Source organism: Bactrocera tryoni, chromosome 5 (genome assembly GCF_016617805.1).
Source record: "Bactrocera tryoni isolate S06 chromosome 5, CSIRO_BtryS06_freeze2, whole genome shotgun sequence".
NCBI lineage: Eukaryota > Metazoa > Arthropoda > Insecta > Diptera > Tephritidae > Bactrocera > Bactrocera tryoni.
Window position 1 is genome coordinate 49684843 of NC_052503.1, and position 25227 is coordinate 49710069.

General features: G+C 35.1%; 3 protein-coding genes across 9 annotated transcripts in view; 2 read left to right on the forward strand and 1 right to left on the reverse strand.

The window, feature by feature from the left end:
• LOC120777606 (agrin) overlaps nt 1–4512 on the forward strand; it is a 31768-nt gene extending 27256 nt beyond the window's left edge. For all 7 annotated transcript variants that reach the window (XM_040109049.1, XM_040109047.1, XM_040109048.1 and 4 more), the window contains exon 6: nt 3853–4512. In XM_040109049.1, coding sequence (XP_039964983.1) covers nt 3853–4396 — 544 coding nt within the window. In that variant the 3' untranslated portion in view covers nt 4397–4512. The remainder of the gene's footprint in view (nt 1–3852) is intronic.
• A 60-nt stretch (nt 4513–4572) lies between these two features.
• On the reverse strand, nt 4573–7279 carry LOC120778257 (exocyst complex component 7). Its single transcript, XM_040110027.1, has 8 exons — nt 6991–7279; nt 6412–6926; nt 6296–6357; nt 5778–6237; nt 5426–5723; nt 5036–5355; nt 4842–4975; nt 4573–4785 (listed from the first exon to the last, which is right to left on the reverse strand). The coding sequence occupies exons 1-8, from the start codon at nt 7202–7204 to the stop codon at nt 4683–4685; spliced, it is 2106 nt and encodes a 701-aa protein (XP_039965961.1). The 5' UTR covers nt 7205–7279; the 3' UTR covers nt 4573–4682.
• Nucleotides 7280–10174: 2895 nt separating this feature from the next.
• LOC120776444 (ATP-dependent RNA helicase DBP2) lies at nt 10175–20901 on the forward strand. Its single transcript, XM_040107101.1, has 4 exons — nt 10175–10283; nt 15886–17240; nt 19211–19389; nt 19494–20901. Coding segments are annotated over exons 1-4 (2199 nt in total). The 5' UTR covers nt 10175–10281; the 3' UTR covers nt 20157–20901.
• Nucleotides 20902–25227: the final 4326 nt, after the last annotated feature.

A 25227-nucleotide genomic window follows, 5' to 3' on the forward strand; every position in this document is an offset into this window, starting at 1 on the left:
GAAATGGAAATTGCAACGGCAGCAATATTTTCATTACTTCGAGCGGTTCTTTGTCTTATTGGCACTTGAACATTATGACAATTCGACGAATAGCGAGCACAGTTGGACGATTATTACGACCATAAAATGGCAAAACTGCACGAAAAGTTACAATTAGAGAACGTGTAGTTTGCTAATAAAATTAATTAATTTCTAAAAGTTATTCTTGCGTATATCTTTCCATGAAATTGTAAACATTGCTGAATACACAAAAATTCCTGATAATTACAAATTAAAAATGGCCGAAACGTCGCTTAGAAATAAATATCATCACTATTAGAAGAGTTATGTTGTTAGTATGTTTTTGATAATTCAGCTTTCAAAGAAATCTGGAACCCCAGCCAAAGAGCTCAGAGTAAAAAGAAAGCTTAAAGTATCTACAGGTTACTGTGGGATCCGCAGAAATATTTAAATTTTTTCTTCGCATGATTCAGAGAGTAAACGATAAGACGACTTTTATAGGAGTCTAGCCTAATGCATAAGAACCAGGACGTGTAATAAACAATTTAAAAGAACGTTGTTATGGAAATTATTGGAAAATACCAACATTACTTGAATACAGTTTTTTTTTAGTGTCAAACCTTAGGTCAAAATGGTAAAATCTCTGATGGAAAAACATATATTAGTCCAGTCATTATGGTAAGTTCACCTCGGAATTCGATAAACCCATTTATATGTCTGTAAATACTTGTATATTGACACCCTAAAGTTGTCTTAAAACCTACATATGGTAGGGTATACCGAATTCCGAGATTCTTACCTAATTTAAGCTTAAATGACTGGACTATATTAGGCGTCCATCAAATAAGATTTTGCACCTTGTGAAACAATTTAACATGCTGGTCTTTTAGATCAAAATATTCATAAAAAAAAGTGAAAAAACAACAATCAATCTTCTAATTGATAATAAATTGCTTCAGCTGATACAACAAAGCCGTAAAAACACATCTGTGCCTACATGTCTTATATTAATCAAATGTTTACTCGAACGAATGTCCACAATTATCAGAATTCAAAAAAAATATATATTTTTAAATTTTAGTAAAGAATAGCTTTCTAGTTCTTTAAACTTAAACTTAAATTAAATAAAATTAAATAATTACAATCGGCGCAGCAATTTCCCCATATAACATCACCTTTGTATATCCCAAGCTTATAAAGGATGATCCATTTCGAGGTCTTCTACTTTTTTCACAGAAAGAACACATAAACTTCAAATTAAATGTGGACTGTTTCTTATCATTCGAAAGAATATTCTTCGGCATTTATCTTTAAAGATTATCTGGCCGCAGCTACGTCTCAGATGGTCACTCCAATGACACGCGGGATATTTCGCTCCAAGGGGATTGTGCTCGACATGGTCTATTCGGTCGATTATTACCCAATAATGAATGCTGGATCTCAAGATGGGTGATGCGAATAGTACACTCTGTGGCCCGATTATGTTGACCATAAGTTGGGCGAAGCGCGCGAAACACATTCTTTACAGTACGTCAGTTTTCGTAATAAAGTTGAACGATTTGTAAGCGTTGATAGGCGTAAGCCTTTCCATGATGAAATGCCAAACAATGCTAAACAAAAATAACATAATAGTTTGATACGACTCACGCGTGATGTGTCAAAAACATACTCAAGTACCGCTACTTAGATCACCCGTTAAAACATGGCTTAGCTATCTAGTTAGTGGAAACATTGCATTTCAGCACCTTGTGCTATGATATAAAAATGAGAATTTTAGATAATATGGTTGATATTCGGTCAAAACTAAAAAAGTGCAAGTGTTTATACCACAACGCCATTAACAAAAAAATTGGATAATAGGATCAGGAACGACTGTAGCAATTCTTCGACCACATCTGATGCATAGTTGACATATTTATATTGCAATAGGAATACAAACGCTTATACTTTCCAGTTAATACAATTTTAGATTCCATCAGATTATTTTATTTCACAATATACAGCTACGGTCAACTATATTTTTGTCCCAACACAAATACATACTACATATACCTTAATCTATTAATACTTTTTGCTTGATTTCAATTTTAAAATCATCTCAAGCAAGCCGTCGGTCAAAAGCAAATGACGACGAAAGTTCGAGATCTATTTAGAAAGGGAATTGGTGAAAGGTCCTATTTTGAGATTTCGCAATCGTTAAATAATGGTTTTCAACGTTTAAAAACCACAAACCCCCCAGAAAAAGACCCACTCAAGAAAAGACCCTGTATACCACCGCTAGAGATGACGAGCGAATCGTGCGCGAATCAAAAAAAAAATCCCCAAAAAAATAGCAAATAAAATTCGTCAGCAATTTTTGAGGAAAAATTATCATACACCATCAGTTTAAACTGTCAAAAGACGTTTAAGGGAAAAAATACTCACTAGGAGGGTTTCTCGGAAGAAGTCACTGCCATCAGAGCGAAATCGTAAAAAACGAATTGACCACAAAATATAATAATTGTATTCTAAAGAAGTGTAAAAGTGTGCTATTTTCGGATGGAGCCGAAATAAGTTAGTCATTAGATGGAAAAACTTGCGTTCAGCGTCCGCGATGTAAAGACTTTGACCCCAAATACACACGTCCCACGCAATGTCATGGAAGTGTGTTGGTTGTTACACGTCCAACACTCTTCCATGACATTGTGTGGGACGTGTAACAAAAATTGAGAGCCATATGGATCAGCACCAATATACTTCAATATGCCGCCTGGATCAACTAAACAATGTATGGCTGGAAATATGATTTCTTTATAAGACTGGCCTTCATGCAGTCCAGACCTGAATCCCACTGAGAATCTCTGAGAGTAATTGAAATTGAAGGTTCGATTGTACAAAATCGCTCATTTCACCAATGATTCACACAGCAGTGTTGTTAATTAGGTGACCGTAGCTGCATGACTTCTTCTGCTTTATTGGCGTAGACTTATCAGCAGGACGGGGATGATGAGTGACTTGTCGAATTAGGTATTTGATTATCGATGGAGGACTTTACTTCTCAAATGCCTATTCAGTCCGAAGTAGCACCTATTAGAAAGAGTTATTCTGCGTTGGATTTCGAGGCTGATGGTGTTAATGCTGGTTCCAAGATAGACGAAATTATCTACGACTTCGATGTTATGCCTATCAGTAGTGACGTTGGAGCCAAGTCGCGAGTGCGACGCCTATTTGTTTGATAACAGGATATAGATGTTTCGTCTTGTCCTCGTTCACTGTCAGACTCCGTTGCGTTTCTTATTTGTCCAACCTGGTAAAAGCAGAACCAGCTATGATGTTTGGTATGGTGTGGTATGATATTCATGCCATAGGCGTTCGCCAGCAGTTGTACACTCTTGTAGAAGATTGTACCTTCTCTATTCCACTCTGCAGCTCGAATTTTTTTTTCCTGGCGTAGATTGAGAAAGTCGCACGATAGGGAGTCGCCTTGTCTGAAACCTCGTTTGGTATCTAACGACTTAACCCTTTACGTAAGACTTCGTTATTCTACTACAAGTAAGGCAAACAACTTAGATCCCTTGTATATTAATTCATTAATTTGGTTAGTTAGATAAAGTTTTTATATAAAGCATGAAGCAAAATTTAATAATAAAACTAAAAGATGATGCCAAACATGATTATAATCCATTCACAATCAACCCAACCGTCTTCTCATATCTGCATACTTTAGACAATGTGAGGACATGTTTTTGACACTAGTCAACTCATGTTATACTAATAATAAAAATAGGTTAAACATATGTACATACTTATGTTTTTTTTTTATAAAAAGCGCATTAATTAAATTATGTATTATTGTCTTTTTGATCTTCTCAGGCGTGGAGTAAATCTGGCCCATATAGGTCCATGCACGGACCTGAAAGCTCAAAGTAAAGATTGTGGTGAGCGTTGTACACGCAGCGATATCGAAAGTGGACCGGTGTGTGGTTCAGATGGTAATACATTCCCTTCAATGTGTGACTTTAAACGTCGAACTTGTCACATGCGAGTGGTTCCCGTATCTTTGAAGAACTGTTTACTCACTGCCGACTGTGAGTCGGACTGTGATGCACAGCCACCGAATTTCGTATGTGGATCCGACAATAAATTTTATAAATCCGAGTGTCACATGCGAAAAGAAAACTGCGGTAAACATGTGTTTGTAGTGCCGCTAAAGCGTTGCCTCAGTAACATTCAGTTTAAAGGCTGCTCTCGTATTTGCCCACGAGAATTTGAACCGATCTGCGGAACAGATGATATGACATATCTGAATGAATGCTTCCTAGAAATCGAAAATTGTCGAACGAATAACACCGTAAAAGTTAGTCACTATGGAGCCTGCGGACGGCCAGAGGCGCCTTCGTCGAACTACCTTTACTAACAAGGGACGCGCGTTCGCAGCGCTTAGCTTCGGTTTCAACATAGTTTGTAATTTTGTTTTTGCATTTATATTTATGTATTTCATTTTATTTATTTGTGTTACACAAACAGTTATGCGTAATATTTATGATTTTTGTAGTTCTAAAATGTAGTTGAAAATATAATAGAAACTGTGTTTATATTTATTAAATTTTTATATGCATATTTTTAAATAAAAATAATAATAAAAAATATTAAAAAGAACAAAGTAAGTTAAAGAATCATTGTAATACTTATAGTAAGCTGCTTCAAGCAGAATCATCAAAAAGTTTGCTTAGCATTTGATTGATTTCATGAGGACGATATTTTACGTATTTATCAGGATTTTTGCTGAACTGCACGGACGCATACCTAAAACAAATATATGTTGATATTAGAGTTTAGTTACGTTCATTTAAAATTCTTACATTTCATAAAACTTATTATATTTTGGAAGTATGTGCTCTACATTGTCGCGCTTTATTCCCTCTCGCAAAATAACATCTGGAATTGAAATTCCTCGTTGCACTTTGCAAGCTTCCTCAAAATCTTTGTTGAACGTCTAAAATGAAACAACCATTAAGAAACCATTTTAATGAAAATGACAACCTTCTTATCTCACCGAAAATCGCTCCTTTAGTATGCTGCGGTCTTTATCCTTCACCTTGCCATGAGAGGGTCGAGGCAATTCCTCTACACCTATACTTATTAGCATTTTCGACCAAGTCTTTTGGTAAGAAAATTTTAGTTCGCGGATCATGTCTAAATAGCTTTGTTCGCATTCGGGCTCCGCTAATGTAACAATATCAATTAGGTTTGATTGCTGTAGAGATTTAAGAATGTAATGAATGTTATTAAGACGAAACAGATGTTTCGTGGCTTGGTCGTTATACTGCTCGCATTTATTCATTATGGAAAGGTTCAATTCCGCTAAAGCCTTTTCTATTTAAAAAATATCGGATTTATTATATAAGATAATGAATTTTTTTTTTTACCATCTAGATTTGCTTACTGATATAAATCGCCAACAATGCTTTATTGCGCTCTTCACCTGGCAAAGCTTTTTTCATTAGAATTGTATCCAATTGAGTACTGTAAAGAACATCCTGTTGTAGAATAGCTCCAATTACATCGTAATGTTCATAAAGATGTTCTATAAACCAAATAGTATTCGAAGTGAGCTCATGCACTGTCGCATCTTTAGGGACATTTACGTAACCGTAGCCAAGTGTACTTGAACTCATACCAACTATATTCGTGCCAGATTCACCTTTAACCACATCAAGAAAATGTTCTAAAGCTTTCGCCCCCTTAAATAATTTGTGTTATGAATATGTTATATGCAGATTAATGCTCTCTCATACCGTAACTTGAAGTTTATTTAGGACCTTAGTAAGTTGTTCGCGTTGTTGTGGATCGTAGGTACGTTCAATGTCTGGTTGAAGCAAAATTACCCTTTTAAGTGCGGAAAATATGCCTAAAGCAGATGTCCACTCTTTTCGTGAAATGCAACGCATTATGCGATTTGTAATTGCTTCTGCATCTTTAACCACAAGTTCTATGGAATTGTAAGCCAATTTGGAAAAAACTTCTCCATGTTTGGAGGCAGGCACAATTTCAGTCATTAGGGCGCGTTCCCAATTTAGAAGGCGTTGCAGTCCCAATAGCATTACAAGATATTTGTCTAGTTCTTGATCTCCATCCATGAACTCTTCGGCGGACAAGTGTTCAGAGTGCGATGATGCCTTTTTTATCGATATTCCTGTTGACTGTTCAAGTGTCTGAGTCGCACGCAGATACAATTTATTAGCTTTTCGCTCGAAACTAAAAAATAAGTTTATCAATAGATAAGAAATAACGTTTTTTATGGTGATTTCCTTACATTTGTTGCAGTCGTGCCGACGTATTTTTCTTCACATCTGGTCGTCCGCTATGTCGAGGTTTCTGTAGAATATATATATTTTACCCATAAATTTAATAATTATATCATAAACACACCAAAGCTTCGTGACCCCAACTGCTACTTTTCTGGTGATCTTTTAAGTTTTGGAGTGAACGTAAAACCACTTCACCTCTTTCTGCCGCATAAATTATTGTGTACTCTCGCCGCAAATTTTGCTCCAACCAATGGGCAATCGTAGCAAGTTCTTCTCTAGTGTTTTGTGACAACTGTCGGAACGATGTGTACTCATCACTAGAATCATCCTCTATGTAAATAAGATCTAATAGGTCAACTGGTTTTAGCGGGACACTATGTTTCTTTAACAATAATCGGAAATGTTGATTAAGACCTTCACAGCCCGTATTAAAAAGGCTTGTGACATTTTCTAGCTCCACACTTTGAGAGTTATGGTGCAAAAAGTAATCCATAGCAGCACGTAACTTTCCCAAGGCTTCAAGAAAGCTACTCACATTACCTTCTATTGGTCCTTGATGGATAAGGTTGCACACCTCTTGAGAAACATCATAGTGCGCGAGCACAGTTTCAAGGCAACCTAAAGTAGCGTCCAAATCTGATATAAAATAAAAACAATACTAAATTATGTTACTCTAAAGCTTAAAATGGTACACTCCTACTCTGTTGTCGCTTTTGGAGTTGTTCCGTTTCCTTGTATACCGGTAGAATAGTTTCTTCCAATTTTCCAAGGCGTTGTTCAAAAACCGTCAGAATGCTTGACATTTGCGTTGACAAATCATGATACTTTTCTACACGGTCTTTTAACAAAGACAAATTGGAAGTTTCTTTTTCCAATTTGTGGAAAGCCTGACCGCAGCTATCCAAATTATTCATTATTGGGCGTAATTCTGGTCGAGATTTCACACTTTGTTTTCTGTTGACTAATTGCCTCTTGCCACTCACATTCTTTATTGTTTTTGTTATGTCCAATTTCAGATAAATTTCTCAGTCTGAGGTTACACACGGAAACGTTTGTTGCTTGTAATCGGGGAAATGCTTTTTTGTTGCCTATTGTATTAACAGTTTTTTCATCCTTGTTCTGCAATGTACGCTTTTTGAGGACACGGGCATTTTAATTTTTGTAGAAATTGATTAATATATATGATCGGCTGTTTGAACTTATTAAAAATATTATGTACGTTAAAGCCGGAATGCAACTCTGGGTAGCGTGTTCAAAGACGACAGAATAGTTTGTATTATTTTGAGGATATTCATCAAATGTTATAAACACTATTTTTCCGCTCACTGCTACTGTGGTTTCAAAAATGTACATGTACATATATGTTGACAATAACACAGTAAGCGCGTAGAACTCACCATCTTTAATGTTAAACAACTTGTTTTAAATAATTAATTATTTGCAAAGGCTACAACTCGCCATCCTCAATGCTTGCAAATTTTGTTTTAGATAAATAATTTAAATTGATTTTAGAATGACTCAAATGGAAAATATATGTGAAAAAGCATGTAAATATTTATTAGAATGACATTTTTTTTTTAAGTTATAAACTTAAGATTTAAAATAAAATACAAGGAAAACACCTTTCTCCTGTGGATGCTAAATTTGGAAGCCGCCATTTCCATAAGAAGATCGCAGTTGCTAACGCTAAGCGCGACAGACTGCAAGCGACATCTGTCAAATATTAAAATACAGACATTCTTATGAACACAGTTATTTAAACAGCAAGCGGAACATTTCATCGAATCTATTTCTAATGTGGCACTTTTATCTATTTATTTGTATTTCGTTAATAAGTTATTCCAACTTTTATTTTTCTCAGTTTTATTTTTATATTTATCACTTTTCGTTTGCCAAATTGTCAATTCATTTTTTATAAGATCAATAAATTCTGATACGAAATCTTTATTCAAACAATCGATTTTTTTGCTAAATCTCTTTAAAAATTATCTAACAATATTTCCCCAAAATTATAGATTGGAATTCGAAATATTGTCGAAGTTTCAAGGGAAATAGTGACCACATGACGGCCATTGTTATGTCTTACAAATGTTCATGTACGATGATTCATGACGCCATTTACAGTTCACTGCCGTACTGTCATGTCGTGTCGCTTTCTATGTGTTCAGAGCGTCATTTATGTTTCAGTTAAAGCGCCCATACACGAGCACACAAGTGCGTTCGATCGGTATGTGTGCGCTTACGGTTTATCGTGTATGGGCTTGTTCGCGTACCGATCCATGTTCGCCAAAATGTTTGATTTTTTACGATCGGTGCGCGAACATGTTTATCGCGTATGGCGTCGTCGGTGCACAAAATCTCATTTCTCTCGTGTCGCCGAACAGTGAAGATCGCGGACAATGGCAAGTGTTAAGGGGAGAGCCTGCTTTCGAGGCTTCAAAAAATCGATGTTTTTGAGGATTTTTTTGGGAGGGAAAGAAATAATTGATTCAAGCGAAATTTCTAGGCTTTATAGTTATATATTTGAACATCTTTCACAAATTTTTTGGATACGAAATCTTTGATATTCTGTAAATGCCATGTAAATGGACATTCACCAGCGCTTATCATTTTTCGTAAACTAACTTTATATTATTATTATTTATAAATAGCTAGAATAGTTTTATTAGTTGGAAATTAATTTTGATCTTTTACATTATGAAAAATTTTAACTTGCTTTTGTTGCCATTGCTTAAATGTTAACAAGAGAGAAAAGAAGATTTTAACATATTTAATTTAATAGGTTATGTACTGAAAACTGTCACGTAAAGAATAGTAGGATTCTCTTGCTCTTGCAAGATTGTACGATGACACGAAATGCAAACATCCTATATCAAAATATGCAAGGCCAAGAGAGCACCCATTGCAGAAACTTGTGATATATGAACGGCTGATTCGGTCAATTTATTGAGAATGACTATTGTGCACAACTATTGTGCACGACTATTGCGAATTGGCGCACATTCTGTATTCATTCTTAACAAAAAATTGTAACAAATCTTTATAATTGAAATAGAAATTATAAAATCTATTTAAAACTTACCTTCCTTAACAATTTAACTGCGCAATATGTCTTTAAAAAAAATGACAGCTAAAACAGGGTTGCAATTATATTTTTACGTGATTGCACGAAGATAAAAATGGGTTTTGGTCTGATATATTTTCCAGCCATTGCAAATAATTTTCTGCGTGAGTTTGTTGTTGTGCCGGTGCACCAAGAGGAAATATATGCATTTCTTGCACCGTGCAAGGGTTTGCAAGAGCAAGAGAATACCCCTAATATGAATTTAACGAAAAAAGTGTGCGAAAAAGTTAAGAATATTGGAAAAATGAATAGCAAGCAGTGCGTTGATAATTTTCTGCCCTCTAAAAATATTAAAATTTGTTTTTGTTAATATAATTGCACATAATTTAATTAGCAATATAAAACCAGTTTGCATCTGATGCTGTAAACACAAAGAAGGCGGCAGATTTCAAGCGACATCTGCCAAACTAGAGGAAAAACTCACCATTTATGGGCAGTGTTGTCTACTCAAATTTGGTAAATTCAGCTAAATGCACAAAAATTTTTGTGCATTACTAACTTGCATTAACGTGGGTCAAGTGCGCAAGTAAGTATAAATTAAGTCCGCTAATGCAAATTAGCGCTGTCGTCTGTCAGGGCTATAAAATGTGAGTGTGTTGAGTTTTTCGGACTATTTCTGGAATGTGTGAACGACCACTAAAATTCTTGAGATAATTATTATTGATAGTGTAGACAGCTTTGCTTTTATAAGAGATGGAAAATATAAATTGATTACCGATTATTTCCTTATAGTTACGACTGCTTACACGAAAAATATTTAATCAGCATATATATTCTCTGTGAGAGGAACAAGAAAATTTTTCGCAGGAGAATTTCAAAGTAATTTATAGTTATTTTTGCTGAAAACAACATCAAAACCTTTTAAACATGTAAGTATTCACCCATTTGTTATTTTCGTATCTTAATGTGATAAAAATTTTGTGAAAATGTAGTTATAAACGAATTTTATTATTTTTTTTTTATTAAAAATCAATAAGTTACGTATAAATTGGTTGTGGTCGTGTATCTATTCGGAATTGCGAATAAATGGTCTACTCGGCGATTTATGAAGACTGTGAAGAACTGACTTATGTCTGATGTTAATATCTTAATATAACATAGAAATTATGTCCTTTTTTTAATATTTTTGTTGGTACCTTATTGAATTTATTAGGAACGTTGTAGGAATATGCATCAAATTAATTATGAGGTTATGTACAACTTTATTAATTGTGCCACGTAGTTTTATATTAATCAAAGTTTATGATTTAATTTTTTAGTTGTTTGAAAAAAAAAAATAAAAATCAAGTATACATATGTTTGGATGACTCACCATGTATACGTATAAGTTCATGTACAATATTGTAATCCGCATATTGGCTAAAAGAAACTTCGAAAATGATTATCGATCGATTTTGTTGTCAAAAATGGCACAAATACAGAAAATGGCGCATTAGGTTTGAAAAAGGTAAAAATGGGCGTGGTTATGGAATTTTTTTATGGAATAAAATTATTAGAATTTCTATTTAATTTTATCAAATTAATTATCAGGAAAAAATTTTTGTTACCTTTTAATCTATTTCAATTTACCAATTTAATTATCAAAATTAATTTCAACTTACTCTTTTATTATTTTGACGAAATAAAGTTTTTAAATATGTATGTAAGTACTTCCACTTCAAGTATGTAACTGTCAATGAGTTAACAACCAGAAAAAACGTTGGGTTAATTTTCAGAATACCATAATAACTCTTGTTCAATGCTTTTAAACACATTTTTGGAAGAATCGGGGTAAATTTCAGAATAGCATTCCCAGATTTCGGGGCTAAAATGGGTATGTACGGATAGAGGAGGTCCTCCAGATCAAGAAAATATATGTATATGTATATACAGCCAACTCTTTTTTTTACACGGTTTCTTTTTACACGGATTTGAAGTTACATGGTTGAAAAAAATTTTTTTTTTTGTAAAAAACTTTTAATCTAGTACGGTTTCAAAATCACTGTTTTGTAATTATGTTTGTTTTTACCACACTTAGCAACATTGCTAAAATGAACATACATATCCCGACAGTAACTGTGAAATCCACTTATTTGATAACCATTACCTACACATTTTGCTCGCATGATATTTACATTGCTGAAATGGATATCTCCAGAGATGATGCCGTCTTAAGTCCAGTTCGTCGCAAACAATTGCGCTTGTTATCAAGTAGCGACGAAGAATTATATGTAAATATTTTTTTCTTATTTCTATTAAAATTTTTCTGTTCTTAATTCTAGATTAACAGATTTCTTTTGTTTTCTGCTTAATCTACCATTTTTTCACCTGTATGAATGTATTTTAAGTTCTAATGCTCAATAAACATATGAAGATACAATTTGTATGCATGTCTGAAATTTTATAGTTTTCAACATTTTTTATACAGTGTTTCGAAGTAAATATAGTTCTTTATTTCATCTTACACGGCTTTGAGATGATATGGAACGTTTCCCGCATTTTAATACAGGAAACGCTTCTTGTTTTACACAGTTTTTTTTTTTGCCACTGTTTATGGGTTTTGAGATATTTGCATTTAAAGTTCAAAATTTTTATAATGAATATAACATTTACCTTTTATATCCACTAAAACTTCACTTATTCGTTTCTAACTATTTATTTTACATTAAATAGTGAAAAAATAACTTGTAATCAATATTTATTTTTTAATTTTTGTGCAATTATTTTTGTTCTCACAATAACAAAAGGATTGCATTCTAACTAACATATTTTACAGAAGAACCAAAATAAATAAAGAAAACAAAGAATACCCCAATGACAGGAAATAAATTACACATTAGTTTTCCGCAAAGAATTCCCTTCTGCATTGGGGGCCTTCGGCCGCGCTTCAAAAACATAACCCTGGTCGGACCAACACCTGCGCGTCCTTTTTACGTTGCGTTGGTAATACTAATTTTTTGCTTGTTTGCAACCATTTTCTTATTGTATGAATAAATGAATTTCAAATAAAGTTTAATATACAATTAAAGTTATTTTTGCACTATTTAATATAAAATAAATGGTTAGAAACGAATTAGTGAAGTGTTAGTGTATATAAAAGTTAAAAATATAAGTGTGAAATTTGTTATAAATCGGAGAAACACGCATTTTAAATAGTTGATTTATTGAACTTTAAATGCAAATATCTCAAAAACCATATGTCAGCGGCAACTATCTTATATAAGTTGTGATACCCAGCCACTTCGAAGACATTTTATAAAATATATCACAAAATATTTTTGAATATTTTCATTTTTTAATTAAAATTAAATAAATGCATTTTTTCTGATGTGACAAATACAAAAAATTAGATATAAAAAGTATTTTCATTATTAAAAAAAAAAAAAATCAAAAAACCAAGGATATTCTCAAAGTGTTGATACTCCTGCAAAAAAGGAGAAAATGTATAAAAAGGCGTAATGATCCCAAAAATGCTTGATCTGGACTCTGTGGAGGTGTTAATAACAAATGGGGTACTGTATTAATCACATCTTCACTATGTGTTGTTATGCTGGAGATACAATCCGCCAAACAGTCCGATTTTTTTCCGCATTTTGTAATACATTTTCTTGAAAAATTTTCAAATACACTTCTTTTGTCATAATTTCATTGATAAAAACACCCGATGTGGATATTAAGCCCCATACCATGACACCTCCATGCTTGACCTTCTTAATTGTATTTTTGGTTTTAACTCTTCGTTTGGCTTCCTCCACCCTTTAAGTATACGTTTTTGCAAAATGCAGCCGTTTATTTCTATTGACGTAAAATTTTGCTGTTTCCATTCGATTATGAATGAGTACAATGTACTTACATTTTTAAATTATTGCGAAAGTTGCTTAAAAATTTAAACTTGTGTGAAATATCTTAATAATAAACTGGAAAATAGAAGGGTATCTTATGCTCTTCACTGTATATATTTCTTGTGTGCGTGTGTATGTCACTAAACTCCTGTTAAACGACTGGACCGATTTTGATGAAATTTTTGTGTGTGTGTGTTCAAGGAGATTCGAGGATGGTTTAGATTCACAATTTGATCAAATTTGTTATCTAAATACTAACGCAAGTATCTATCTATTTAACCTGTTGACGGCGAGTGTATGTACATACATATCTAAAAATCGCGCAATAACCCAGTGCACCGTTATTTTCGTGCGAGCCGCCGTTAGCCAGGCGGCGCCATCGCAGGTTAGCTTGCCGGCTGTGATCATTTTTGGTACTGTCCTTAAAACCGATGAGTTTGCTGACTCAAGAGAGCAACGGCATGACGATCACTAGTGTAGAAAAATGTGTTAGCTTCATTATAGCGTGAGCCGCAAAGCGAATAATTTCTGTTCTCCTAAATAGTTGTGTTGCGATAAGTTTTCTTTTATGCTAAATATCAGTATATATTTAAAGAAGTGTTGAAATATCGGAAAGCAGAAGTTTTATTTGGTTATTGTTGCTGCACATTATTGTAATAACGAGGTAAGCATCAAAATAAATTACGCATTTTTGACAAAATACAACTTTAGGTGCATAAATTACAAGTATATACCGAAATGGCACAATTCCGAGTTCTTTTGCGCCGCGATCTGAATGTACCGTTGGAAAAAGTAATTCGGCAGACTGCGTTACCATCGCAGTATCGAATATTCAATATTATTCTATTTTAATCTTAGTTTATCCCGACAGTTGGTGCTGCGATCAAATTGAGAAAAATATTTCGTAGTTTTGTGTTATTATTGTGAGATTGATTAATGAAAATATAATTAGTGTTCGAAAAGTTTTGAAGTGTGCAGAAAAAACTATACATTTTGCGAATTTAGTGCGGAGTCGAAGTGAGTTTATTTCTTATAAATTTGTTTATTAAATGTACACGAGCGTTCATTAACAATCACCCTAACCTACAAATTAATTTGTGTAGCTCATTGATATCATAACGAATTTTTTATTTTTTATTATTGTTTTTATTAAAATTCATTTTTGGAAATATTAAATAAAAAACCAAATAAATAAAATTACCCAAAATTTGTTATAATAAATATTTTTAGTTAATTAAATAAAATGTTATCTTCAATAAGTAACTAATATTCGTTGTGTATTATTTAACAGTTTCTTATTTTTTATAGAAAAATGCCACGTCTTCGTGGAAGAGCAAGAAATATTGGTCGACGTACTCGGAACGCGCAATTAGTTCATGATCGTCGATTTAATAGATCCGTCGAAGAACAATCGGCGGATAATATAAATTTAAGAAATCAAGTTGCACGTGCAAATGAAAATTCAGGGCAACGTACTCAACGTCTTCTTGCTAATACCTTAAGACTATAAATAAATCACAAGGCCAAACAATGAAAATTTGTGGCTTAGATTTAGAAAATTCGTGTTACTCTCACGATCAATTATATGTTGCATGTTCCAGAGTTGGAAAACCATCGAATTTGTTTGTTTATACGCCATAAGGATTAACCAAAAATATTGTACATCCGATGGCATTACGATAAACTAAGTTTATGTAAATTACAAAAAATATATGTTATAAAATAAAATAGTGTGAGCGTAAATTAAATAAAAGACTTAAAATTTTTACTAAACACAGCTTCTAGATTCTAGATTTCACTCATACAGTATACACATACTGACACGCTATGAATTGGTTGAATTGTGATAAATGTACCTGTAATGAGGTTAGATATTGTAATAACTTTTTAATAATATGTTTCATCAAAACGGTCCAGATTGTTACAGATTATTGAAAAAAGTTTGAAATTTTCTGATTAAAGGGAGAAGGTTTCACAAATAAACTCGATAGCCACAAACTTAAAATCTGAAAAGTTTTATAACAAACACATAAGTAATAAAAGACTTAAAGATGCCATATTAATTATTTGTAGCCACATACTAGGGATTGCTATACGAGTACATTTTTTAATAACTTATCCATATATGTATGTATATTAGCTTGCCAAGACCTAGAATATATAGTATAATGAGTTCCATTGTCCATAGTTGTAGTTGTATTGTAGTGGCAGATTCCCAAAATAAGAGTTCCGAGAACAGAATATACTGAGACAGTTCAGATTAGGTTTTTTTTTTGTTTTTTAGTTTAGTCGGATTAAGAGTAGGAAGATTAGTAATTTATAGATGACTTTAATATGAATCAGAAACAAAGAGGACTTATGAGTTATTGTTGTTGTGGTGCAGAATTCTGCCCGGTTGGCAGTCCTTGTCCAGATGAAAAAGTCCGGGTCCGTTCCGATTACGTAGATCCGACTGTCGTGGGTACGGACTTATGAAAGTGAGATTCTGCAGCTACAACACAAAAATTATGCCAAGAATATTTCTAAAGTATATTTTTGAGGGTTCTATAATAATATTTTAAAAAGAAAACTTGACAATATTATGCTCTGCTTTTAAACGTCCGTACATAAATTACAAAATTTATTTACAAAAACCTTTACGTATTTATAGGTTCGATAGACGTAACGGTGATCGTGCTGGACCTGGAGTTGGTGGAATGGGCGCTATGGGCGGCAGCGGTGGTGTGTATCGTGATCAGCAGCGTGGTGGTCCGATGCGCGGCAATGGGCTTGCACGTCCACGTCCTGCACCTTATGCTCGCGGTGGGGTTGGTGGTAATGGTGCTCCATTTCGCGGCGGACCTCCACGTGCTGGCAATAATGATCGTCGAATGGATGGCGGCAATAATACTGGCACACCCGGAGATCGTTTGCCCACTATAATTTGGTCTGAAATAAAATTGACGCCATTCCAAAAGAATTTTTATCAACCAAGTACAACTGTTGTGGAACGCTCGAAGAATGACGTGGATGGGTTTCTTACTTCTAATGAAGTAACATTGAAAGGTGACGGTATACCATCGCCCAATATTGAGTTTAGTGAACCTGGTTTCCCAGAACACGTTTTAGCTGAGATCAAGAAAATGGGATTTGCTAAGCCCACTGCTATACAAGCTCAAGGCTGGCCAATCGCTCTGAGCGGACGAGATATGGTCGGCGTAGCACAAACTGGATCGGGTAAGACTCTTGCTTATGTACTACCGGCTGTAGTACATATCAGCCATCAGGCTCGTTTGGAGCGTGGCGATGGACCTATTGCTCTGATTTTGGCGCCGACTCGTGAATTAGCTCAACAAATACAGCAAGTCGCTAACGACTTTGGTTCTAAGACCCATGTACGTAATACGTGCATCTTTGGCGGAGCACCAAAACAACCCCAAGCTCGTGACTTGGAACGTGGCGTTGAAATAGTGATTGCTACGCCAGGACGTTTGCTCGACTTCTTAGAGAGGGGTGTTACTAATCTGCGACGTTGCACTTACCTTGTACTAGATGAGGCTGATCGTATGCTTGATATGGGATTTGAACCACAAATACGACGAATAATTAAGCAGATCCGCCCAGATCGACAAGTTTTGATGTGGTCGGCCACTTGGCCAAAAGAAGTGCGCAATCTGGCCGAAGAGTTTCTTGATAATTATATACAAATTAATATTGGTTCATTAACCCTTTCAGCCAATCACAATATACTTCAAATAGTAGATGTGTGTGAAGAAAATGAGAAAGACAATAAGCTTATTAAGCTTTTATCTGAGATTTCGGCCGAATCAGAAACTAAGACCATAATATTTGTTGAGACCAAAAAACGCGTGGATGAAATAACTCGTGTTATTGGACGTAACGGTTGGCGCGTATGTGCCATTCATGGCGACAAATCGCAACAAGAGCGTGATTTTGTTTTGTCGTCTTTCCGTAATGGACGCCACTCAATTTTGGTGGCGACAGATGTGGCTGCCCGCGGCCTAGGTAAGACTAATTTTCCATACGTATTTTGCCGCTGCCGCTGCCGCTTTATAGATGCGGCTACGGCAGTAACTTGACTTTTTGATCGTAGCTGCGAGTGATGCTGTGGACAAAATGCTGAATATTCTTTCATTATTATTTTGTTGGTTCGTTGGCGAATATTATTTTTTGTCATAATGCGAATCAGCGAAACCCAACGCCTTATTAATTAAATTGTTTCGAATGCGTCCAATTAAAGATAACATGGGGTGTAATTATAAGTTCACTTAAAAAACGGGTGAAGTTCTGAGTTAAAATTTAAGATAAGATTTCGAAAACACTATGCAACAATTTTGCGGACGATTCACTGAAAAGGTGTGGGTAAATAATGAGGAATTTGTGTTTCCATACATTACTAAGAGGTTACGGTTCACGTTAATTAACTTAGGATTGAAACTATATTTTATAATATATGTATGCAAAAAAGACTAGTGTCAGTCAAGGAAACTGTGGCCGCAAAATCTGAATAGAACAGCAAACGTATAAACAATTGCTTAAAAGAAAAAAGAAAGTGGGGAAATTTCTTTACAGACTTTTTGTTTCAATTTAATCAAAATATAAGTACAACATAGTCGAGCAAGAAAAGTTTTGTCATATACACTTGTTATTTTGTAGCATTAAGACAGTTTTTAAAGTGAATTCGATCTTAAGTCTAAAAAACTTAAAGTGCTTTAGATTTTAATGACGTTTCTTTTGTGCGGGCTTTAAGGAAATCCGAAGAAGAAACTAATCGTGTTTAATATGGACTTTTATATTTCTATATATGATACTAAACTTGACAGCGTTGTAAGGTTAAAGTCTTCTAAAGATAATATTTGTATACTTAAGTAGAAGGGAGGAAGAAAATTACATTTGGTTAGGTTTGAAAATACCACGAATTGTTCAGAATTTGCGCCAAATAATTTTTGACTGGCAGTTGAATTTTTTAGCTCTTATTACAATTTAAGTGTGAACAAAAATATCAACCGTTTTTTCAAATGGACTTCGATTTTTTCTTATATTTGTTAAATGCGAAAATATGGAGTATAAGACAAAAACTTCAATCTGTTTCTACAGATTGTTTTTGATGGAAGAATTACTAATCATACGTGATAAAAAAGCTGAATTCAAATTTAGTATTTATAAAGTAGTAATAAGTATGTTTAGGTTATAAAGAATTAATCAAACAACTAAAGCTAAAATGGCAGTGAGATCGTGACAACAAAAATACATAAACATGCGAGCAAATGCTGTGCTTTAAAGTTTAGCTTCTACCGATGCGCGTGCTGTATATTTGATGGTGGAGCTTTTCTTGTATTGCACATTAAAATCAATAGAAAATTCGTATGTATATGTAGGCAACTGTATGTAAGGGCATATACATTGTACTTACGTTATGTGCTCGCTTGTCTGCTTGTTCATCTATTCCGTATTTCTTTTCTCTAAAATTTGCGTTGATCCCACATCCATTAGTTGTCAGTTCAGGTCTGTACCGGATTGCGGTAAGTACATTGCTTTTATCTTCTCATTAAAATCATTCGAAAAAAACAATATTTTTTTTTATTTTTTGTTAGTCTCTTAAGTATACTATATGAATTAAGCTTCCAACATCGTGTATGACTTACTGCCTACGCATTTTATCAAATTTTCATTTCTAAATATTTAGAATTAATAAAAATACAAAAGAACACACATAAAGAAAAAATCGCTAAAGGTCGAGGTCCACTTAAACGTAATGCAAAACTCCAATAGTAAATTATTTACTTAATTTAAAAAAATTTAAAATATTTTAACTAACTTGACTTGCAATGTTGAAGAGATTTTTGTTCAATTTGTATGATAAAATGTACTTATATTTATATTGTGCCATTGTGCAATCTCTAAATTAAATATCTTTAATTTTCGACGTTTGCAACGAACGAACGTGAAATTACAACTCCCATCAACCTAAACAGATGTTGATGATGTGAAATTCGTAATTAATTACGATTATCCTTCGAATTCGGAGGATTATGTACATCGTATTGGGCGCACAGGACGCTCGAACAATACGGGAACGGCATACACCTTATTCACCACTTCAAATGCCAACAAAGCTAATGACTTGATACAAGTGCTGCGCGAAGCAAATCAGGTAAGCGTACAAGTCTTATGCATACAATAAAATTATTTGCTGTTTTATTGTGATTTTTTAATACTTAATAATGTAAATTTCTTTCTGATTGTTAACAACCACAGGTCATCAATCCGCGACTAGTTGAAATGGCTTCATCGTCAGGCTACAACCATAAACGTAACTCACGTGGTGGCTATCAAAATCGCGGTGGCAATCATATGGCTGGTGGCACCGGTTATGGTAATCGCGGCAATCGTGGTTATGGTAACAATAATATGGGAGGAATGGGCGGCGGACAGTCGTATCAACAGCGCCCACAACAAGCGCCGAATGGTGGCAATCAAATGTATCAACGTCCGAATGGACCGCCATCTCGTTTCTCAGCTGCACCACCTCAGGGCGCATATGATCGTAATCAGCAAGCCGGTGGACATAAACCCTATACAAATGCCGGAGCTGATGGCGTTGACAAACGTCCACGATTTAACCCACAGCAACAACCGCCACAGCAAGCTTCGGCCTATCAGCAACAACCCCGCATACCTTATGGGGCCAATGCAAACAGTCACCCGAGTCATAATGCCCACCATCAACCACCTCCAAACCATCGTGGCCCACCACAAGTAAGTGGAGCTGCGGGTGCCTCTTCAGCTATGTATACTCATGCACCTCCTTCGCATCATCATTCGACCGTAGGCGCTCACTATGCCGTTCCCTCCGGATTTGGTGCCGCATCGGGCAACATGTTTGCCTATCCTCCACCCCCATTACCCGTGCAGAATTAAGAGAACATTAATATAATATTAATATCATCAGTAGTTTAAAACATATTGAAATAACTTTTGCATTTGGCATTTGTTTAGATTAAATTTTTTTGTTCATTTAGAGTGTAGCGTAGTAATGTCCATCGTGTCGTATTACTACGAGTATTCTGTAGCCTGGTCGAAGCTTGGATGTAAAGGCCAAGGCAATGCTGCAATTCATTATTTCATTTAAACGCACCGAACACCATACTGTTCTCTTTGTTTGATACTTTTGTTGCTTTATTAATCCTCCATGTACTTTTAAGCATTGAAATTTCTCTTATTTCTTTCTATTTAATTGTATTGCTAATGCAGCAAATACAATATTTCAGTTCTCGCGGGTGGCATTAGTCATAGTTACTAAAAACTATCCTCCCTTGAAAAGAATAATTTTATTTAATTATGTTTCTTGTGTTTCCCTAAGAAATTTTTTTGATATAATCTTATCTGATTTGCGTTCCTGTGGAAATTATACAAATTAAAATAAGTAATTTGTTCACTCACCACTTCTATATATTCACTAAATTCCATCATTAGTTCTTACATTCATCACTACTTGGAAATAAATATTAGCAATTACAATAATAGAACATAACTGAAGTGAATTGTATTTCTTGAATTTTAAATGGACTTATACATACTTACAAATATAAAAGTGAAATAAAGAAATTGCATTCATGCTTTTAAATATACTGCAACCAAATGGGGTATATTTTAAAGCCCTAAAGTAAATGCCGTTTTATTCTATCGGAATGGAATGAAAAATAAAGAACCAGCAAGGAAGAACTAAGTTCGAATGTAACCTAACATTTTATACTCTCGCGATGTGCAAGAATCAAAGCCGGGAAAATACTCTCGGGTGTTGGCAAAACTTTTATTTTTTAAATGTAGCGCGAGAACTTAACATTAATTATTCGAGAAAACCAAATGGACTACAATCAAAGTTATACCTCATTAAGTTATATTATAGGTCATAGATTCACTATTATTGCTATACAGCGAAAGCTCTGTTAAGCGGAGATCAACATTTTTTGATGTTTATTAAGGACAACCTATTAAGCGGACAACCCTATTAGGGAGATTTGTATATTACTTTACTTATGATATAAAGTCAACTGAAGAAGCTATTTTTTATATACATAAGTACATACTATATATTGAGTTTATGCAGAAAACGTAAACTGTAAATTTTATTACGGATAGACCAATTCCAACTTCCTTAATATACACATATTTTCACCAACCCCGGTTTAATGTTAGGTAAAAAGTCGGAAATCGCTATTTTAGGTATGTTGGGAGAAAGGTCTTGGCTAATTGCATTAACTTTTGGCATTGTTCAGGGGATACACTTAAAATACCGAAGTGCAATTTGGTGACCCATCAAAATGCCGACATGTGAAAAATATTTTTATCGTCTATTTTTTACTTTGTGTACAGCAAAAGGGGGCTATTTGAATAGCTCAGCCGCTTTGTTGTTCTTTATGCGAGTCATTCCTATTCGAACCTCATTATAGTCGGGCAATAGAACATCTGTTCCCCATCTCCAGATGTTACATTTTTACTGCCGTTCAGCAGGCGGTTGAAGTGTTCATTACAGCTGTGTTTGCTGACGGGCGTGCTTTCCTATAAAGGGGTGGGCGAGTATTTTCGCTATAACAAGATAGTGATCCGATTTTTCGATTCCGAGACACAAAGTACATAGATTTATGAAAGTTAATTTAGGCTCTTTGGCGCACTCTGAGATATATATTTTGCGAGGACACAAAAAAAAGAAATCATCCGAAAGTGTTGATGAGTCGTCACATAGAAAGCGGAGGTGGTTTTAAAAGATGCAGATATGGAGAATTTAAAGTATATTTGATATTTTATATTAATATAGTCAACAGATGTATTGCTAATATTTTCAACACCCACGGTAATTATGAGGGACTTATGAAAAGCCTAGATGACTTGTTTCTTTGGCGAAACACAAACAGCAAACTAGACATTATTGAAAACGCTAGTCACGGTTGTAAACGGATTGCTAATTTAGCGGGAAATGTGGTGATGGGTGTCGGCAATAAATCTAGGATGCACTTATTTTTTGAAGAGCTTGCTTTACTACCGGATGCAGCAAATTTAACAATCAAAGAGTTGTTTGATGGAACTAAAAATCAATCAATTGTTTCGCCAAAGGAAAAGTAGGGTTTTCCACATAATAAGATGGGAATTTTATCGAACTCTATAGAAGATTTTCTGCTTCTGGTACATTCATTGTTCCAATAAACGTTTTATTACCGAAACTATTGACTCTTAAAACTCCACCATCTTGAAATATTGCTTGTAATTCTAGTACTATGATCCGGATTTGGTGGACATTTCTTTTGCATGTGTTTGCAAGCTCCCACAACATGAGGCATTCCTGTGTTGAGATAAAATAAATTGGGTATTTCCCGCTAGTCATATTCGTTTAGTTTTACCAAGAATGTGTATACTAATATTGGACTTGTCAAAAGCTTTTGACACAGTCAACCACACAATGCTATTGTAGGTCCTTGAGAAAACCACGCTTCCTCCAAGGCTAAAGAGGTGGACCATGAACTAATTGAACGGTCGTCAATCATCCGTACTATTTAGAGATGAAACATCTAAACTGAGAAGAATTAAATAGGGGGTTCCGCAGGGTGGTGTCCTCTCCCCGTTACTCTTTAACTTCTACATCTCGAAACTCCCGCAATGGAATCGATGGCATGTGTTCGAAAGTAAACAACTACCTCTCCGATCTTTCTCGTTTCCTCACTGCACGGAACCTCACACTTCCCCTACCAAATCTACAGCGACCATTTTTGCGAACTGGACGAAGGAGTATATACTTGAACTTAATATTGCAGTCGATGGCGTAAGAATTCGGACTGTCAATAACCCTAAGATTTTAGGCGTAACTTTGGTAGCCTATGCTCCTTCACTCCTCATACGACTCCGATTATCGCCAAGGTACAGAGCCGCGACAAAATCCTCAAGTCGCTAGCCGGCAGCACATGGGGAAAAGACAGAAACGTTGTTGGCAACACACAAGGCAATCGGCCGGCCGGTCCTCAACTACGCAACGCCTATATGGTCGCTTGGATGCAGTGGTATGCAGATGAGGAAACTCCAGACCTGCCAAAATACTGCACTCCGGACCACGACGGTATTCCTTTTGATGTCTCCCATCGAACACCTTCACAGTGAGACGCTTAAGCTCTCAGTTAAGGTGCATAATGAACTCCTCTCCAAGCAGTACCTGCTAGGATGTTTTCGTGGAAATCACCCTTGCAGCCATCTGCTTGGAGCGGAACCGCCTGCTAGGAGCATCAAAATCTCTTCCCTTGACTACGTCGACGACGTTGCACAGTACGCCGACCGGACTTCGGACGCAACTGACTTTCGACAGTTACTGACAGCCATTCACAGTGGAGCCATTAATACCTTCACTGACTCCCTTCCCGTGAATAGCGTTCTTGGAGTCAAACCACTACCCATCGCAGACGAAGAGCACGAGTTGCCGTGGAGAAACGCGAGTGACCCTAGCGCAGCTTTGTTCTGGATATTGTATCAGGTTAAACTAATACTTATCCAGAATAGACCCTGACATACCCAATGTATGTCCTGCATGCAACGAGTCTCCGCATGACACTGACCACCTCTTTGCATGCCCTACCAACCCCACTCATCTAGCACCCTTTCCCTTTGGTCCGACCCCGACGAAACAGCACGTTTCCTGGGCCTCCCGTTAGATGACGTCGATGACAACACAGATAACCCTTACCATCCTAACGGGGATTGACAACCGTTAAAACAACAACAACATACTAATATATACATATACCATTTCAAAAGGCTGTACATGTTTCTATTATAATTTTGGCTATAGTCGATACGACAACTCCCAGCATCAAATACAGCAAATAAAATATACTAACACCAATGCCGACGTTTTGCTGTTGTTGACGGCTAGTTGTTGTAGCTAGTAAAATATACCAACAACAAAGTTGTTGTAGCTAGTAAAATATACAGACAAAAATGTTGCAACTATACTCAGAAACTCAATTCTGCAATATTCTGCAAATAAACAATATCATTGTTGCTCAATAAAGTTCAAGTATCAAGCGGAAGCCGTGCCGCCGCTGTGTAAGCCGTTTCTCGATGAAACTGAGGTTTGCTATGATTATTGTTTACGTTAATATTACTGAAATAAGTACTCGTAAGTAAGAATTCGTGCATATGTAAGTTTATAGTAAATAAACAAAATTTTGTATAAAAATAAATTTTTTCGATAAAAAAAAATTGAGTTAAACTTTGCATTTAAAAGAGCGTGTTTTCGATAGGACGGTGGTCGACCATTAACTGGCACCCGAGAATTCAAAAATTTGAAGTTGCCTACAACAAAAGTATACTTTGAATAAGCAAACACAAAACACGCCGCAGAACAAAGGCGCGTTAAGTGTTGCGACATATTTTAAAACTTCTTTTAAGCAATAAAGCCAAAAATTAAATGTTTTATTAATTGGCAAACGCAAAAGAAACATCAATATTTTCATTAAAACACTTATAAAGTGGGCAACCAAAAGAAAAAAAAATAACCAAATCAACGCCTACAGTGACATTACCCACTCTCCAGTAGAGGACTAACGCTTCAAAAAGGATCCAGTGGACAGTCCGAAGAGAAAGCAGAAGCTGACACTCCTGTAAGTATGCTAATTTTAAGTTAATATAAAATTTATAACTACCCGATATATAAAAAATCTTAAAAAATTGTTATTAGCGATAAATATAGTCGGTAAAATAAAATTTTTTGTAAACCATAGTCAACCTCAGAAATAGAACAAATTCAGGAAGCAATTACACACACTAACAGGTGCTCTTAATGCACAGATCGAACAATCCAAAATATTGAGCAATAGGATAAACCAGTTAGAAAGTAGAATAAGTCTCCATAACGAAAGTTTTATTTCAAATAACCTTATTCATGACGTCCTGAGTTAGACTTAATAGAAATTAGTAGATTACCGGACAGCGTGAAGAATTTCAATAT